At 48.6% G+C, this 19,383-nt stretch overlaps 2 protein-coding genes across 9 annotated transcripts in view; one reads left to right on the top strand and one right to left on the bottom strand.

The window, feature by feature from the left end:
* LYRM4 (LYR motif containing 4) overlaps positions 1-8,081 on the bottom strand; it is a 124,136-nt gene extending 116,055 nt beyond the window's left edge. For all 5 annotated transcript variants that reach the window (XM_081521170.1, XM_081521171.1, XM_081521169.1 and 2 more), the window contains exon 1: positions 7,487-8,081. In XM_081521170.1, coding sequence (XP_081377296.1) covers positions 7,487-7,572 — 86 coding nt within the window. In that variant the 5' untranslated portion in view covers positions 7,573-8,081. The remainder of the gene's footprint in view (positions 1-7,486) is intronic.
* Positions 8,082-8,315: 234 nt separating this feature from the next.
* The window catches only part of FARS2 (phenylalanyl-tRNA synthetase 2, mitochondrial), a 289,117-nt gene continuing 278,049 nt past the window's right edge, over positions 8,316-19,383 (top strand). For all 4 annotated transcript variants that reach the window (XR_014062414.1, XR_014062413.1, XM_081521167.1 and 1 more), the window contains exon 1: positions 8,316-8,439. The gene's annotated coding sequence lies outside the window, so the exon portion shown is untranslated. The remainder of the gene's footprint in view (positions 8,440-19,383) is intronic.

Below are 19,383 nucleotides of genomic sequence, written 5' to 3'. Positions count from 1 at the left end.
TCTATGGGGCCTGAGGGAGGGAGGGGTCACTAGACAGTTCCATCAAAGGGCCCATCGGTACTAACTCAGAACACAGTGAAGGCTTAATTTGGGAAGAACTTAAAAAATAGTAGTCTTTTTTTCTCTTGTATTCCTTCCCACCTTCTCTGTGTTTTTGCATAGCCTGTAATACAAACAGTTAAAGCTGTTTTCATAGAGACGTATGGCTTGTTCCACATTTTATTGTAGGCAAAACTCATTTTTTTATGTAAGGTTATTTTTTATATCAGAAATCTTATACAGTAGAACAGAGTTCTACCATATCTCCGAATCCTCACAATATAAACAGGCATTTCATGACTTAAAAAGAGGGAAAACTTTGTACCAGGGGGAAAAAAATCCTAATAATCTTGTCTTTGAGAATGCCAGGAAGCAAAATACAACATTTCACTGCTTCCCAGCCTGAGAGCTGTCCCAGGTGACATCTGGTCTGTGTGGCTCTAAACTGAGTTAAGGGATACAAGGTGAAAAAGAACAAGAGGATGGAATTTCTCACATATCAGCAACTTCCGGTTAAAGGCATGTTTTAGTCTGAGGACAAAGCAAAGATTTTCCCCGTGGGGAGGCTGGAGTTACACTTGTTGAAATGGAGGACATATTTAAGGGTTTTAAGTTTTTAAAGGAGAAGAGACATATCAAGTTAAAACTGGACTGGCAGTTAGGCCAAGAGGGATGAAGCAATGACCACAATATCGTTCACAAGTATGTGTGTGGTGTTCTAATATCACAAATCTGCAGCGTCTGGGCATTACTTCAACTTGCACGTTTCCTCTGTGAGTTTCCTGAGCTGCCCCCTGCGCCCACGTCACATGCCCATCACAAGACGATCCTGTAACAGCAGGGCCGCCTGGAGCAGGTCCTCCGTCTCCCCCAGGCCCCGGTGCAGTCATGTCTGTGCTCTGGGTTCTCAGGGAATACCCGCTCTGCTCTGGGCTGAAGGGACACTTGGCCCTACATTCTCTAGAGTGGCCGGTCCACTGCAGAAGGGGAAAGGTGCTTGGGGTTGACACCCCACGCTGGACTGGTGCTATTCACCCCAGTCTACTCCATCAGTCAGTGACCAGGGACACATGCCGCAGAAGAGGCCGCCAGTGTAAAACGAGCCGCAACGATGAACACAGAAGCGTGCGAGTGGAGCCCTTTGCCGGGGTCCTGACTCCTCGACAAGTTCGCGGTTCCAGGCGCTCAGCTCCCTCTTCACAAAGAAAACAGACTCCTGAATGGGGGTCCTTATCTAGTCCCTTCACTGGATTGCAAACACTTCTGTAAGGCTGCATACAGTTGTGCAGTAGCAGTTCAGAGTGACACGTATCAACAGTTAGTAATTTAACTGTCAGGAAACCAGAGAGCCTGTTTGGCTGCTGCAGTTGTAAAAAGAAACTGTGAAAATAAGGATCTGTGGGTTGAGGTTTCTAAGACTTCTGGAGGCCGCGTCAGAGGCCGCCCAGGTTGTAGGGAGTTCGTACCGAAGAGTGCAGTTGTGGAAAGGCAGAGACCTGGAACTTTCCAGTCCCCATTCTGTCCCGACCCGCTGTGACCTCACTTTTCTCTCAGATCCCTCCTGCTGCTCGCCGGCTAGTTCTTTCAGTTCTTCAGCCGAGCCCACCTGGGACAGAGCCCCGGCTGGGCTTAGCCCACCACCTGTGCCTGGTCCCCAGTGCCCCGGGCACGTCGCCTCCCCGCGCCTTGCCGTGCACACCTGGAGAGCTGTCTGCTCCCATCCACACGCCCCATCCACACAGATGCCGGCTGTGGGCTGAGCCAGCAGTCACTCCCGTGCTTATCTCTTTGTCACCTTCTGCTGCAGAGGCTAGATGAGCTGCAACCTAGTTCCCCAGCCCCTGCTCAGCTAGTGTAGGAATGTAACCGAGTTCTGGTCAATCAGACAGAACCGCGGAAGTCTGCTGGAAAGCTTCCAGGAGAGTTGACCCTTTCCTCGTGGAAGGGAAAGCCCATCCATGCCCCGCTGGCGCTGCTCCTCTGTCTCGCCTTGAATAACGACAGATTTGGAGCTTTAACAGCTGTTTGCAACCATCAGGCATAAGCATGAGAGGAAACCTAAGACTCGAGACACCCAGCTGCTGAATCAGCTTGAGCAGCCTCATGCTCAGGACCTTTTCCGTGTGAGAAGGGTAACCCCAACTGACTTAAGCACCTTGTGAAGGTTTACTGTTCAGTTCAGTTCAGTCTGTCACTGTTTCCACTGTTTCCCCATCTATCTGCCATGAAGTGATGGGACCAGATGCCATGATCTTAGTTTTCTGAATGTTGTTTTAAGCCAACTTTTTCACTCTCTTCTTTCACTCTCATCAAGAGGCTCTTTAGTTCTTCTTCACTTTCTGCCATAAGGGTGGTGTCATCTGCATATCTGAGGTTATTGATATTTCTCCTGACAATCTTGATTCCAGCTTGTGCTTCATCCAGCCTGGCATTTCTCATGATGTACTCTGCATATAAGTTAAATAAGCAGGGTGACAATATACAGCCTTGACGTACTCCTTTCCCAATTTGGAACCGTTCTGTTGTTCCCTGTCTGGTACTAACTGTTGCTTCTTGACTTGTGTACAGATTTCTCAGGAAAAGCATTCCTGATGAGATCTGCTTTCAAGGTGGCTCACACTTCTGACATCACTCACCACTCTACCCTTAACCGATCTCCCATTCTGATTTGCAGCTCCCAACACAACACTCGGTGTGCAACAAGTATAATAGAGACTCAACCACTTAGTGAGAAGTAAGGAGTTCTGACACTCAGCTGGGTAGGCATTCGAGCATTACTCTTGCCTTCTCTCACATTTACAGCAATGTACATTTTTAATCAGTAGGGGTGAATGGCTGATAAAAATTACCTCTGAATACAATTTCCCCCTGCTTTTCAACAAGTATTTATAAGCATTGAGTAGGGAGGTATTGTGCTAAGCACTAGGAATGCAGAGATAAGATGGAATTCAAGGGACAAATGGCAGAGACAAGTAGTGTGGTGCACGTAATTAATGAGAACACACCCTTGAGTACCCTCCCCATTATCCAGAAACAGGCTGCCAGCAAGGCACCAATTGCTTCAACTTCCTGTCCTCTTACATTCCAACTTAAATCCACCTCCTTCTCTGATGGAAAGGGGAGTGTTCTTCCTCCTCAGTGACCAGGCCGCCACCTGTGCCTGCAGAGGCGGGGTTTGTCACTTGGGTGTGGCCTTTCTCTAGCAGTTCCCACACTCGCATGTGTTAGCCAGGCTTCCTGGGGGTGGTGGTGGTGGTCTACACTCATGGCGATGGTTTACTTCCTTCTCTTCACTTCTCAGCATCCCACCCCGGGCAGTGTCTTAACCACTTTATATGCTGCTCTGGGAAAGGCCCCTGGAGGTCCCTACGCTGGGGACGCCTTCCTCTTCATCTATTGGACCTTGCTACAGCAAGTGGCCTGCTGCCCCCAGTCCCTGACTCTGGTGACACTGCTGTCTGCCTGCTTCCTTGCTTTTCAGACACTTCGGCAGTCATCAAAGAGCAGCCCAGGGACCGCTGGGCCTTGGAGATCTTTCAGGAGATCCATCAGGAAAAGGAATTTTTATTGTTTCAAGCAGGTATTTACCTTTTCAGCCTGATTCTCTGGTAAGTGGACAGAGGAATTTCCCAGAGGCTAGGCTATGCGTGACACAGCGACAGGTCTAGGCGGACACAAATACAGAACCCAGATGTCTTCCACTAAGCCAAACACTAAAGACACTTGCAAAATATGTCAAACAGCAAAACCCGCATCACTGTGCTTTTTTTTGGTGGGGGGAGAAAAATAGCTATTCCTCATAAAGGTGTTATTTATGTTAGTGTGCAATGGGTTTCCCAGGTGGCGCTAGTGGTAAAGAACCCGCCTGCCAATGCAGGAGACATAAGAGACTTGGGTTCAAATCCGGGGTAAGGGCATGGCAACCCACTCCAGTCTTGCCTGGAGAATCCCATGGACAGAGGAGCCTAGTGGGCTGCAGTCCGTGGGGTCACAGAGTTGGACACAAATGAAGCACACTCGGGTTTATTTGTTTACTTAGAAATGGAGAGGGAATGGCAAACCACTCCAGGAACCCCATTAACAGCACCCAGAAGTAAGTGCTTTAAAATGTTTCAGTTTTACTTTCTAATATAGATAACTATGCCCCACATAAGCAAGGGTTTCAAGGCCCTGAGGAACATTAAAGAATGTAAAAGATTCCTAAGACCAATAAGTCAAGAACCACGTTCTTAGACTGAGATTTCTCTGCCTTCTTGCAGGGGCTCTTCTTCGGCAAACACCTCAAATTTTTATGTTCTCTAGAACCACATCCTAAGCCCACTCATTTTCTCACCATAAACTAGGATTCCTCAATCTTGGTACAAGTGACAGTCAGGGCCAGAGAAGTCTTTCTGTGGGGCACTGTCCTAAGCTTGGTGGGACCTCTTGCAGGTAACTACTAGAGGCCAGTAGCATCCTTCCACCCACGTTGTGACAACCAAAAATGTCTCCAGACATGGCTGAATAAAACTGGCCCTGGCTGAGAACCACTGCTCTGAATATTCTTCCTGGAAATGCTACCAAATATCAAGGGTTTTAATCCCACTTATAATAAGAAATAACTGGACTTATTCGGTGCCTACTCTGCACCAGGCACAATTCTAACCCCTTGATACGTATTCATTCACTTAAACCTTGTCTCTTGTGACACAGATAAGTCATTACCTCCATCTTCTAGATTATTCTTGGGCTTCCCTGGTGGTTCAAATGGTAAAGAATCTGTCTGCAATGCGGGAGACCTGGGTTCGATCCCTGGGTTAGGAAGATCCCCTGGAGAAAGGAACGTCTACCCACTCCAGTATTCTTGCCTGGAGAATTCCATTGACTGTATAGTCCATGGGGTTGCAAAGAGTTGGACACGACTGAGCAACTTTCACATCCACAAGACTAGCTATTTCTGTATTTCTTAAGTTAGTTAATGGTAGAGCGTTTACACTGACCCTCTGTGCCTCAGTTAACCTAGGAACCTGGCTCGCATTTCAGACTCTGCTTGGATTCTCTTCTTTATTCCTGAATCCAATCATTCATCGAGGTCTAACAGTTTTACCTTCTAATTATTAACCAAGTGTACCTTTCCCTGTATCTTCCCCTCTTCAGGCCCTCAGAAGAGCCCTGATCTATCGTCAGCACTGCTGTAACCAACCCTCCTTTGGGGTCCTTGGGTCTGGCCCTCACGGTCATCCTCCACCTGATTGCCAGCGTGGTCGAGCTAAACAGCACGTCTGGCTGGGACACCTTATGGCGTGAAGCTCTCCACTGGCCGCCTGGTAGCTAAGAATGAGGTCTGGGTTCCTCAGCATGGCCCTTGCGTGGCCCTTTCCGACCCCAGTGCTGCCTCCATCACCCCAGAAGCTCACTTAACTCTCCAGCAGAATTCTGCCCGGTGGTGTCACCTGAGTGCACCAGGCTGCTTCGTGCCTGTGATACTGAGCTGTCTTCTGGGAAGCACTTTGATTCATCACCCTGTGTGGGCCTTCCACAGCACTCACGAGTTTGTGAGAGCGATTCTACATTGTGTCCTACAGAGACCCGTCAAAGAGCCGCTGACAGTGGGTGCCTTGCTGAGCCCCAGGCTCTCATCTTGCTATCTCCAGGGGCTGCTGCGGTAGTAGGCAAAGCAGTCTGGAGAGTGCCTGGAAGCCCTGAAGTCAAAGACAGTAGCGACAGGACATGTGTGGACCTGGGGGGAATGCACAGTGACGAGAACAAGGCAAACCTGCCCACAGTTACACTGGCTGAAGCTCAAAGAAAGCAGGGGAATTCAAGGCAGAAATGATTAAAGGGCATGCCGGAGAGAGACGTACAAGGGAGGGGTGATCCTTGAAATCCACAAGACACAGCCTTAACCTCAATACCAATCAAGGACGTATTCTATAACACATTTATTATCTTACAACATAATGCTGGGAATCTCAGGCTGTAGGTACATGATTGCAGGAAACAGTGTAAAGTGATACCAGATTCCTCTGGACAATGTATTTATATGTGGATAATAAGTTTAGCTCAAAATGATTACTCAAAGTATAATGTGAACCAATATCCTGGAAGTACGGATATCATGTAATTTCCACTTTCTGCCTACAGAGTACAGCGCCGAGTGAATTTCCTGCAGTTCTTGTTTAAGTAAATTACAAATTTAAGTAAATTACAAATACTTCTTCTTGACTGTGGTGAAAAAGGTTCAACTTATTTACAAGTGTATTTTGTTGGCTCCTTCAACAAACCTGGTTAAGTTCTTGGAACTAACTCTGGGTTAACTTTTTGTTTAAAATTCTAACAGTATATCTACTGTTTACAAACCTTAGCTTCCAAAGCCAAAGTCAATAAATGAAACAATGCATTCTCAGAAATGTTTTGTTTTTTTTAATTAATTACCTGACTAGTTGGACATGACCTCATTGGTATGACCTAGATGTTCTCAAATGTATGGGATGAGTACCTTTTCTATGCAGGTGTCTAAAAATTAGGAAGTCACTGCTTGGGAGGTTTAGTGTCTGTCTGGTAACCAAGCTGCACTGGGTCTACCCCTCAGCGCCCGCCAGCTCATCCACCCAGTGTGGGGCAGCTACCCAACCAGGCCTGCTCCGGGGGTCCCAGATTCTGCTGCAAGGAACCCCAGTCCTCAGGCTGCTCAGTCATGGAAGGTGAGACCAAGTGTGAAGAGAAGAGAAGGCCTTATCAAATTGTTGGTTTGGGAATACCGCTGAAACTCAGAGGACCAGGTAGTTAGTAGAAGATACCAAATCCACAAAGATGCAGAGAGAAAAGCCATAAGGTACATATGCTCGTGGTGAGTCAGAGGTTATAAGGAAGCAGAAAAGGAAAGCAGATGCTCTGAAGCAGATAAAAAAAGGAGAAAGAGAAAAAGGAACTCAAGAGCAGACATGAGAATGGGGCAGGCGTGCAAAAACTGTGCGCTGCATTGAGGATGTAGTAAGAGCTTAGCCTCTCATTCCCCTGCTGCTGAGATCCTGAAAGCTGGATCCCCATCTGGGTGAACATTTCAGCTCCTGGAAGCCGGGCCCATCTTTCTCGGTTTACCGTTACCTGCGTGTCCTGCTCACAAACCCCGCCCCACGACCGCGGACAACAGCAGAACGCACTCTGGCGAGCAAAGGGGCTAATGAAGACACCTCGGAGGTGAAGGGAACGGCCAGAGAGGGCCTCCGGCTGTGGGCCGTGGCCACTGACGGGGCACCTCTACGGGCCAGGCTTCCCATACCACGAGGAGTTCTCAGAGGTGCACCAGGCTGACAGGAACCTCTGCACCTCGGCGGCCGCCCAGAAGCAGAGAGCGCCCCTCCTCTCGGAGCGCGGGCTGCCGGAGGTCCCCGAGCAGAGGGTCCGACTCCGGGGAAAGGGACGAGCCTCTCCCGCCGCCGAGGGCGCCCCCCACCAACCCGCTCACCGGTAGTTGTAGGCGCCGAAGCGCTTGCTCTCCCGCAGCATCGCCCGGTACAGGTCCAGCACCTGCGCGCGGCTGGACGCCGCCATCTTGAGCGCAACACGCAAGGGGTCCTCTGCGCCGAGGCCCCGAGTTTAAACTCGACCCGCGAAACCGCCGCCGCCGCCGCCGCCGCCGCGGGAAGCGCGGGCGGGACGCGGGCGCGGGGCTGCGCGCAGGGCGCGGCCCACACCCCGCCTCAGGGGGGCTCGGGCTCGGGGGGGCCCGGGCTGAGAGGAGGCTCTGGCCGCGCGCCCCGGAGGAGGGGTCTCCGCCTCAGGAGAGCTCCGCCCGCGCGGCCCGTCTGAGAGGTCTCCGCCTCAGGGGCGCTCCGGCCGCGCGCCGCGGCGCAGGCGGGCTTCGGACAGCTAAGGGGGCGGTGCCTGCGGGAGGCGTTCCCTGCGGCCGCCCCCGCCCCGGGGTCCCGCGGGGCAGCCACCGTCGCAGCTCGCCGAGCGGCCGAGGGCCGGACGCCGGGCCGCGGGCCGCGCTTCCTCTCGGCGGAGGGCGGGGGTCGGCGGGCAGCCGGGCGGGGGCGGCCGAGACGCTCCGCGTCGCCAGGTTACCGAACGCCCGCCCCATCCCCGCCCCTCCGCCCGGGCTGTCCTCGGCGCCGCCTGAGCCGCCGTGCGGGCTGAGCGGGGCGCCGACTCCGCCGGCGCCTGGGTCGGGGGCTGGGTGCGGGACCTGGCCGAGGGGGGCCGGGCCGCCGCGGGCGCGCGGGGCCGCGGGGCCGCCGCCCGGGGCTCCTCGGCGCTCCGGCTCCGCTGAGGGCGCCCGCCCGGGGGCCTCCGGCGCGAGGCCCGCTTCCTGGGCAAGATGGCGGCGCCCGGGAGTCTGTGAGCGCCGTGCTGAGGAGCCCCGAGAGGCCTCGAGCCCTCCACCCCGGGCAGTCTCCCGTCTCCTGGAAGCGGCGGGTGAGTGCGCGCGGGGCGCGGCGGGCGGTCAGCTCTGCGTGCGCCCGCAGACCGCTGTGGTCTGCTGGAGAGGCGGCACCGGGGCGGCCTGGGCCGGAGCCGGGGGTGCTGAAGCCGGGGGGCTTGGGGAGTTAAGGACTCTGTTGGGGCCGTGTCCGCCCCCAGGCGAGAAGCCGAACAAGTCTCCTCCTGAAGCTCTTCCCAGCTAACTCCTCTCCTTTCTCTGAAGACGCCAACTTTCCTGATTTCCCTGTTGTTCGGGTGGATGCAGTTTGCTCTGGTCCTGGAACGTAGAGTCCGGCGCGGGGAAGCCTCCGCTGGTTCTACAGCGTTTGCAAAGCGCTTGTCTCGGTTTTGGGATCTTTGTGTCTGTAGCCAACGTTGGGGACAGCCAGAGTTTTCTCCTCCAACACGGTGCGAGGGGTAACTTACACGAGAGAGACAAGTCTCCGTTCACATCTCTCTTTCTCCCACCACGCTGTTTATGACTGTGTCTCCTTTATCTCATTTTGAAGTCACACTTAGTCAATTTCAAAGCAGACTCGTATTTTCAGGAACTTTAATGGCAGACACTTAAGGGTACTTATAACCTAGGGTCCTTGCATATCCACATATGCTTGTTGTATTTGTTATGCTACCTATTATAATGACATTTTTCAAAAGGCACGGAAGAGAAAACACTTTTATTAAAATCCTCTTACGCTTCCCTTTTGATTTTTGTTACGTCTCATATGTCTCTGAGTCTCAAAATAAAGCTTTTTACAGAGTAGCCAAACTCCTGTTACTCCTGCAGGGTGATCAGTCATTGGGCATGTCTTGCTTTGGGTTAATTGAAAGCAGTTCTGATATTTTGAGTGTATCAGTAACTGAATTTTCAGTTCAGTTGCTCAGTCGTGTGGGACTCTGCGACCCCATGGACTGCAGCACACCAGGCTTCCCTGTCCATCACCAACTCCCAGAGCCTACTCAAAACTCCTTTGGCATTACTCAAATGATTCAAGACCAAGGGACTCGTACATTATTATAGAAGGAGATCCAGAGCTGTTTTTCCTTACTGTGGTAACACAGTTGAGTGCTGATGATATACATTAGGAGTGTGGCCCCTGGGGGAACTACATGTTAGTGCAAGGTACAGATAGAGAAAGCTATCAAAGTCAGAAGAGGAAACATGAAGATTATTTTGGCTTGTTTAAAAACAGTGGGGATTGCATTATCTTACTGTATTTTGCTTTCATGTAGAAAACGAAGTTGGAATAATTATTAAGATATGCAGTTGTCTCATTATCAAGCAAGTTAATCATTACTTATACAATTAACGTTATCAGACTGACCTTAACTGTTGTTAAAGCAAACTTTCCAAATAAAGTCTTTGGAAAGTCAAAGAAAACTTTCCAAATAAATATATAAAGCTTACTTTGTTTGGGTAGTCTAGTCACCTATTAGTACAAGGAGTTAACTGAGTTTAGGGAAGTGAGAACTTCCCAATTGTTTCACAAAAAATACTTTTATAATTTCATTTGAAATAATTTGCCATTATGTTGATCATCATTGCTTTAAAAGACTAATAAAATCCAAGGGAGTGGCTGTAGGTACTTTTTAGTTACAGCAAATGTTTTTTTGTTTTTTAATTTGCCGGAAAGGTATTGGCTCAGAGGCAAGAAAGGTGCAGTGAAACTTGGTAAAGTTAAGGACCACCAACCCCCAGATGCTTTAAATGTTTGTTCTTAAAGTCAGATGATTTCCCAAATAACCTGTCCAGGATATAAAGGGTGCTGGCAGTACTGAAGCTAAAATTTGTTTTTCTGTAATGGCAGATTATGAGAAATCCCATGTTTAGAAGTGAATGTGTTTAAGATTTGAAAGATGTTTTTGGACTTTTAAAAATTACATCTTTATATTTTGTAATTTATTCATAACTTGGAAGAGCACTGGTGTTGTCCCTGTGCTTAGCATTACTGTTTTCCATAAAATCCGAATATCACATTGTCAGTTTTCACCCTCACTTTAAGGCTTGTCCTTGTCCCCAGCCCCCACAGAATAAGGAAGCTGAGCAGAGTAGGTAACTTGTGTGGTATCTTACATCTTGCTCTGTTTGTACGAGAAGCCTAACTCTTTAAAAAGACATTCTCTAAAGTTATACTTTATGTGTAATTAACTTCAAGTAAGCAGCCATCCATTTTTGACCCATTTTCAACAGTGATGGTAGATCCCTAAATGGGTGCAGTAACGACCATAACCCTGGAAGGTCAAAGGTTAGCCAGACTCTGCCCCAGGTGTGTGATCTGTGACCTGATCACCTTTTCCTGCTTAACTCCTCTCTTCAGTCCAAACCAGAAGGGAGATGAGCTGTGCTCTCCCTACCTCTAGGGACAGTGCCAAAACCAAGAACGTATTCTCATGAGTTTGTGCCATGAGCTGAATGGTTGTGAACCTCTGCACCTCACACTGGGACTCTAACCCACGGTCTTTTAATTGTAATCACTCACCTGGTGTCTGCACTTATGCTCAGCTTCTTTGTGTCTCAGCGCAAAAGGAATTCAGGGAGAGGCAAACTGACAGGCAAGCAGTAGATTTATTAATCCAGGTTTCTCGTGAGCGTTGCAAGGGAACGGGTGAGGGGGCTCCGCCCTGAGTGTTGAGGGGGCTGCATTTTTATAATCCAAGGACAGTTGGGAAGCAGAGAAGACTGTGTTTTGAGTTCCTCCTTCACGTTGGGCTAGAGCATGTCTGACTCTGAGGTCCTACTAGGAAGGTCATAGCATTTATTCAAATCAGCAGAAGGGTGTTAACATTTTTTCTTAATGACTTGGGGCATATGTCTTGCTCTGTAGTTAAGCAAGCCTGCTTCGTTCTCGATATTACGATAGGCTGTCTTGAGCCACCATTAGCTTACAGTGGTCTCTCAAAGTTCCCTTGGTTTCCCGCTCTATAATCCCCTACTGGGACTTCTACAGCTACCTGTATAACGATCCTGTACCATCTGTCAGTGGTAGTCCCTCATGCCATTCCCCATTCCCACCCTCCCACCCCCCGCCCCGCCCCAGCTCCAATAAATATGTTGAGATCCTCACCCCATGTGCTGTGTTAGGAGGTGGGTCTTGGGGAGGTGCTTAGGTCATGAGAGCGGAGTCCCCAGGATGAGATGAGTTTCCTTATAAAAGGGACCACAGGAAGCTCCCCCACCCCACCTGCTATGTGAGGACACAGTCTGTGATCCAAGAAGTGTGCTCTTATCTGGCACCGAATCTGCGGGCAGCTTGGTCTTGGGCTTCCCAGCCTCCAGAACTAAGCGGTAAATGTTTGTAGCTTATAAGCCACCAGGTCCACAGTGTCTCTGTGAGAGCAGCTTGAGCTGAGACGCTTTGTTTTGGTTTTCTGGAAAAACGGTGTGCAGGGGGTTGTGGTATCGTTGCTGTGAGTGAACTAGGTCTGACAGGTGCATAGGTTTTACTGGGTTTTTTGTTTGTTTTTTGTGTTACATTCACATAATATTCTAACGTCAGAAGCTTATGCTTTCTGCAAAATAAAGGAAAATGACTTTTTTTTTTTAACCAAGTTTTACCCAAAGTGTTAATGGCATACTTTGAAAGAAACCTAATTTTAACTACTGACATATGTTTGGGTAGAAATGTCCCTTGCAGTGGGTGTTAGGGCATGTGTGGACAAACAGTACCTTCCTTAACACTGTCTCTAACTGTTCGACCTCACTGGGGTTTTCTGTTCAGAAAAGCCTTTTCTTCATTAAGACAGAAAAATCAAAACCTGATGTGATAAGCATAATGTCCACATCTGACTCTTAATTTGGTGTGAGAATGCAGCCTTTCCCCCCAGTCTCAGCGTTGCAGCTTATCCCAGCAGTGGAGGTTCTGGTTTTCTGTCCCCAACGTGAATGGGGTGGGAAGGGGCTTCCTGGTGGGTGGCTCTGGCTGGACCAGGGGAGTCCAGACGCTGCTCTCCGGATGCTGTGGGCGCCCCAGAGGGCTCTGTGTAGAGGCCCCGGGGGAGCATCCTACAGGCCCTGGGGAGCCCCTGTGACGATGCCTGGTCTGTGAGAGGCACGGCCACTTGGTTGCAAAGGGAGAGAAGGAAGAGAACTGGGAGAATGACGCTGTGTGTGATGGGGCCACTGAGTTGCTGAGCAGAGATGTTCAAAGGTCTAGAGGGTGTGTGCAGCCCCCCAGCAGTGTGCTGTCTGCAGGACAGTGGCCGGGCGGAGGTGCCCGCTGCCTGGGAAAGGTCACCCACCCAGTGAGGGTCATCCTGTCAGCTGGGTCTTGCAGCTCGAGGTCAGGCTGAGTGGTTGGCCCCCAGCAGGAATGCTGACAGCTCCGCCACATGGAAGCTGCTCAGCCTGAGATGGAGGTGTCTCCAGTGCCCATGTGGACACAGCCTGTTACGACGCAGGGTCACTCAGGAACCTCACTTAAGCCCTCTTTCCTCTGCTAAGAAGTGACAAAGTTCATTGCTTTTCCTGTGCCTGCCCACTCAGAAGTCTGTCCTTCCAGAAATGAAATGACAGAAACACAGGTGATTTAGAGGAAGAGGAACGGCTGAATATTATATATGGACTGTTAGTCTGACTTCCCCCCAGAATAGATTTGGTTCACTGCTTGGTGTTTCAGGTCTAATGAGACAGCTGCAGAAGGCACGAAAATCAGTTTCTGGAATGTGCAGACCCCTTCCCACCTGAGCACAGGGGTTCTTCAGCCCCTCTGTTTGGAAACTGTCCCCTTAAATGGCTTATCTTTCTAATCTTGGCTTAAAGTGACTTCTTCAGCCAGCCCTCCCCTGGCTGCTCAGTTCAGTTCAGTCGCTCAGTCATGTCCGATTCTTTGCGACCCCATGAACCACAGCACGCCAGGCCTCCCTGTCCATCACCAACTCCCGGAGTTTACTCAAACCCATGTCCATTGAGTCGGTGATGCCATCCAACCATCTCATCCTCTCGTCCCCTTCTCCTCCCGCCTTCAATCTCTCTCCCAGCATCAGGGTCTTTTCAAATGAGTCAGCTCTTCGCATCAGGTGGCCAAAGTATTGGAGTTTCAGCTTCAGCATCAGTCCTTCCAATGAACACCCAGGACTGATCTCCTTTAGGATGGACTGGTTGGATCTCCTTGCAGTCCAAGGGACTCTCAAGAGTCTTCTGCAACACCACAGTTCAAAAGCATCAATTCTTCGGCGCTCCAGCTTTAACTCTCACATCCTTCCATGACTACTGGAAAAACCATAGCCTTGACTAGACGGACCTTTGTTGGCAAAGTAATGTCTCTGCTTTTTAACATGCTGTCTAGGTTGGTCATAACTTTTCTTCCAAGGAGCAAGCATCTTTTAATTTCACGGCTGCAGTCACCATCTGCAGTGATTTTGGAGCCCAAGAAAATAAAGTCTGCCACTATTTCCACTGTTTCTCCATTTGTTTGCCATAAAGTGATGGGACCAGAAGCCATGATCTTAGTTTTCTGAATGTTGAGCTTTAAGCCAGCTTTTTCACTCTTCCTCTTTCACTTTCATCAAGAGGCTCTTTAGTTCTTCTTCACTTTCTGCCATAAGGGTGGTGTCATCTGCATATCTGAGGTTATTGATACTTCTCCTGGCAATATTGATTCCAGCTTGTGCTTCATCCAGCCCAGCATTCCTCATGATGTACTCTGCATATAAGTTAAATAAGCAGGGTGACAATATACAGCCTTGACGTACTCCTTTTCCTATTTGAAACCAGTCTGTTGTTCCATGTCCAGTTCTAACTGTTGCTTCCTGACCTGCATACAGGTTTCTCAAGAGGCAGGTCAGGTGGTCTGGTATTCCCATCTCTTGAAGAATTTTCCACAGTGTATTGTGATCCACACAGTCAAAGGTTTTTGCCTGGCTGCTCACCTATAACTAAAAATCGTGTCTCCATTTTTATCTTGGGGTTTCTCTTTATCTCCTACTTGAATTGTTGGTTTTAACTCACTGCCATGCTTGACAGCTGGCCCTTGGCCTGTCACATAGACGGAGTTGAGCAAACGTGTGTAAGCTGAGTGGTCAGAAGCTGCTGTGAGTGCTTCAGGAAAAGGCCCTCGTGCCTAGCGCAGCTCTTCTCCAGGAGACGTTCAGGGAAGATGGAAGTGTTTCTATCTGCCTTGTCCAGTGTGGCAGCTGCCACCCACATGTGGCTCTTGAGCACTGGAAATGTGACTCGTGCAACTAAGGAGCTGAATTTTTAACTTTAATTTTACACGAAAGTGTTAGTTACTCAGTTGAAGTTGTGTCCGACTCTTTGGGACGCCATGAACTGTGGCCCGACAGCCTTCTCTCTCCATGGGATTTCCCAGGTGAGAATACTGGAGTGGTTGCCATTTCCTCCTCCAGGGGATCTTCCTGACCCAGGGATTGAACCCGAGTCTCCTGCTCTGCAGGCGGATTCTTTACTGTCTGAGCCACCAGGGAAGCCCTGGTGTTTACGTAGGCGTATGTAGTTTAGCTGCTACTATATTGGACACCGCAGTCTAGAGGATGTGATTTTATTAGCTTCTAACCTTGAGAAACATTACCATTGACTACGAACCCATTGAGCACAGGTAATCTCCACAGCCTTTGGAAAGGCCTTCTCATAGCAGTGCTGTGTACAGCTCATTTTACAATGCATGGCAGGTGTGTTTTATGGTCTACTTGAGAAGCAGAAGAAAATCCTATGTCCTCAGTGGCCTTCCATGATTTAGGATTATCATTGCACTTTCCGTACAGTCTTTATTTTTTCAATTTTTAATGCTTTAGTTGCATTTTATCAATAGTCTGGAGCCCTTCTGGGCTTTAGTTTGTGGGAGGATCCTTCAGGAACAAGGGCTGATTCTTTGCATCCCAGCCTTCTGCGGCCAACCACCATCAGCTGGTGCTTACGTAAGAATTGCTTTCTGACTTCATGGCATGCACCTGACCTTGAAGGCGGAAAGCTTTTTAAGTGAGGAGTGGGATTAAAAAGAAGGAGAATTAGGAGATTAAATTTGATATGTTAGTGCTTTCCAAGAGACTGTAGGGTTAAAAAAAGAATTATCAAGATAAACTTTAATAATTGCTGTATTAGAGCCATAGATTTACACTTAGTCTATATTGGTTTGTCTATATTACACTTTTGTCCATATTGTCTATATTGATACTTTGTCTATATTGTCTTAGGTCTTGATATGAGAAATAAAAAGAATTGGTAGTTGCATCTTTTACTTATTAGAAATAAAATGTTTAAAATTCATGTTTCGTGGTAGATTTAAAAAAATTGTGTTTCTATATATATTTACATAATAAAGTCCGCCATCTTAGCCATTTTAAAGTGTGCGGTTCAGTGGCATTTGTGCGTTTACCATGACCACCATCCTGTTGCTAGAACTCTTTCATCTTCCCAGACCCTGCTGAACCCTAACTGCCCATTCTCCTCTCCCCCTGGCCCTGGGGAACAACTGTTTTATTTCTATGAATTGGATGAATTTTAAAATTCTTTTCCATAACTTATTGTCCTAACTAATATGTAATGCTAATATCCATGTGTCTCCTCCAGGAATCACCTCGTTTTAGATGACCTTGGCCTACCTAATGCATAATTGCCTTATGTTCGGAAATGGCAGACACTTTTCATTAAGGACCTGAAATTATCCGCTTTAGTCCCTGCTCCCAGCCATCACTAACCTTACATGCTCTCCTCGAGAGAGATTATCTCGCTCATTTAAGAAAACAGTAACTCTAGAAAATGAGTTTTCAGTGACAGATGGTAAGATGGACTTCCTTGTACATGTGTTGTCATGTGCTTGGGATTCCAAACTTTTTACCAATCTCCACTGAGAAAGGCAAAAAGAACCAAAAGCAGTTACTTAGTATTTTTAATACCTCCTACCTTAGTATAATGGTAAGAATTTGCCTACAATCCAGGAGACCTGGGTTTGATCCCCTAGAGGAGAGAATGACAGCCTACTCCAGTGTTCTGGCCTGGAGAATCCCATAGAGGAGTTTGGTGGACTACGGTCCATGGGGTCACAAAGAGTCGGACACGACTGAGTGACTGATGCACCTTAGTATAACATCACTGTGAGCACTGGACACATCTGAATTGACCAGCTCAGGAACTAGGAATCTGGGGAATTTGAAGGGAAGCATGTCCCTCATCAGATGCTTTTTAGTTGCTCGGTGTGTCTGACTCTTTGTGACCCTATAGACCATAACCTGCCAGGCTCCTCTGTCCATGGGATTCTCCAGCAAGAATACTGGGGTGGGTTGCCATTTCCAACTCCAGGGGATCTTCCCGACCCAGGGACTGAACTCATGTCTCACATCTCCTGCATTGGCAGGTGGGTTCTTCACCACTAGCCCCACCTGGAATGCCCAAATCTGGGCACAGTACATAAGGTGAATCAGAGGAGGTTGTTCTAAGCAGAAGGCACTAAGGCTGTTTACCCTGGGAAGATACTGAGGGTTATGTCACTTGTGACGGTGGGGAGGGGGGCTGGATGGCAGCGACATTGTGGAGACAGTTCCGAGGCCCTGCCGATTGACTGAAGCAGGGGGAAGGTCAGGAGTGCTCTCAGGTCACCAGGTTGTAACGCACATCATGTAAAATCAAAGGCACAGATTCCTGTGCTGAACAGCAGGCTTTCCTGTCTGAGTCCCTCAGTTCCTACCACATCTGCACTTCCTTATACACATGTGTTTATGCACAAGCTATGTTTATCTTTCTGTTGAAAAGTGGTAGTTCCCATGCACAGCCAATGAACACCTCTTCATTTTTATCATTTAATAATTTATCTTGGAGATACCCTATGTCAGTACAGGTAGAGCTGGCTAGCTTGTTCTTAATTTGCTTAGCTAGTCCTCAATTAGGGCTTCCCCAATAGCTCAGTGGGTAAAGAATGTGCCTGCAATGCAGAAGACCCCGGTTCTATTCCTCGGTTGGGAAGATCCCCTGGAGAAGAGAAAGGCTACCCACTCCAGTATTCTGACCTGGAGAATCCCATGGACTATAGTCCATGGGGTCGCAAAGAGTTGGACATGACTGAGCGAATAAACACACAGGTACACAGTCCCCAATTAATGGAAATGTATTTCTTGTCTTTGGCCCTTAAGATGGTTTAGTGAATATGCTTGTTCATGCATCATGTTGTACATGAAGTGAATCTTTAATTTACTCCACATGGGATTGTTGAATTAAATATGTGCCTTTTAAATGTCAATATGTTGTGAGACTTTCTTCCATGGATGTTTTACTGTCAGGGCCTGTCTCTTAGGCCCTTGTAATATCATGATATCGACAGAATCTTCCCCAATCTGTAGATTTTTAAAAATCTAGTTGTCATTTTAATTTGCCTTTCTTTGAACATCGTTTTATAACTTTCAGAGGTATTTCTGCTTCCTTTTGGGGGAACTCGGTGTCACTCTCTGACTGCCATTTCTCTGTTCGGAAGTTGGACTTTTTGGACTTCTTATAGGGGTTTCTCAAATCACGATCCCAGAGTTTTGGTGGATACATTGGGATCTTATTAAGGCAGTTGTCATCTGTTCCTATTTTAAGAGTTTGTCTTCAGGAAGAGGGAGTGTCTTCAGCGCATCTGGGGGCCGGTCACTTGACTCTTCTCCTTTGAGCACGGGGTCAGCGAGTGGGCTGGGTCTCCCGCCATGACTCTGTGCCCGGCAGCCGCCCACCACCCCCATGGCGTTGGTGTAGTGTTCCCTCAGTGGTTAGTGTTCCCTCAGTGGTTTCTGTCTGTGTACCTTTTATTTGGGATTGTTGCATATCGTTTTAAGTGCATGTCTTATTCATCACTGAAACAGCTTCTCGAAGATGGAGAACTTTCTCGTGATTAAGTTACCTGTCCCCTCGTTCAGCCGTCTGCAGTTGAGCTTCGGTGTTTCACCCCCGGCCAGTGTTTGCAGTTGCCTCCTTGAAGTGCTGCTCTCCTGTCTCAGCTTCGGTGATGCTCAGAGCCGAGCTCTCCTCCCTCCACAGGTGGTCTCTCCACACCACCCCCCCCACGAGCCCAGTGGTGCTCCTTTGCCGTGTGACTTCGTCACCAATGTGAACATCACTGAACGTGTCCATCTGCTTGCCCCGCCAGCCCCTCCAATAGCATGTCTAAAAGGATCGCATTCTGCACCCCACCCCAAGCCCGCTTCTCCACTCGACATGCCGCTTCTGTTTGCGGTCACCCCTCAGGTTTCCCTGGTGGTCCGGGCTGCGTCATGGGTGTGCTCCTGCTGGGTGTCGCCGGGGGAGCCCGGTGGCCAGGAGGGAGGGTGCGGACAAGGGGGGCAGGTGGCAGACGCGGACACGTCTTCACAGCTGGACGGTGGCCGCCCGTGCATCTCAGACTGAGCGTGTGCTCGGAGAGGAGGGGGCGTTCAGAAGGATTATGACTCGGTCATGATGTCTCTGCAGAAAGAAAAGTTATTTAAAAGCAAAAATGAGCTGTTGAATTTTGTAGTGAAGAGACTGGATTTCACTGCATAGAGACTTGGATGATTTATAAGTCTTTAAACCCCAGTGGAAGAAAAGTTATTACTTAATAATATCTTAGACATTCACTCTTACTTAGAGAATCTCCATAGAAGACAAATTAGAAACTTCAGGTGCTGTTTTTGCCTCTACCGGAGGGTTGGGGCAAATTATATTCCTGTCATGGGTGATTTGGTGCTTGAGGACAACAGCGCTGTTAGAGCATGAACTTTCGGAGCCAGCTTTGACCACAGCGAAGTGACCATGAAGGCTGAAGGTCAAGAGTATGATTGATTGGGTGATTAGAATTCTTTTTAAAACAAATTAGAGGTGGCAGGTTTGCCCCTGGCGAAAAGTACTGCAAGGAAATGAATTTCATCAGCATATAAAACTTCTTGGATCATCAAAAAAGGATTTAATGTTTAAAATATAAGTACACACACAGACACGACCTGCATAGGAATCCTTGTTTGTGCTATTTTGCAGTGTTG

This window comes from Giraffa tippelskirchi, chromosome 8 (genome assembly GCF_054371585.1).
Source record: "Giraffa tippelskirchi isolate mGirTip1 chromosome 8, T2T-mGirTip1v1.2.pri, whole genome shotgun sequence".
NCBI lineage: Eukaryota > Metazoa > Chordata > Mammalia > Artiodactyla > Giraffidae > Giraffa > Giraffa tippelskirchi.
This window is presented reverse-complemented; position numbering and strand designations above follow the sequence as displayed.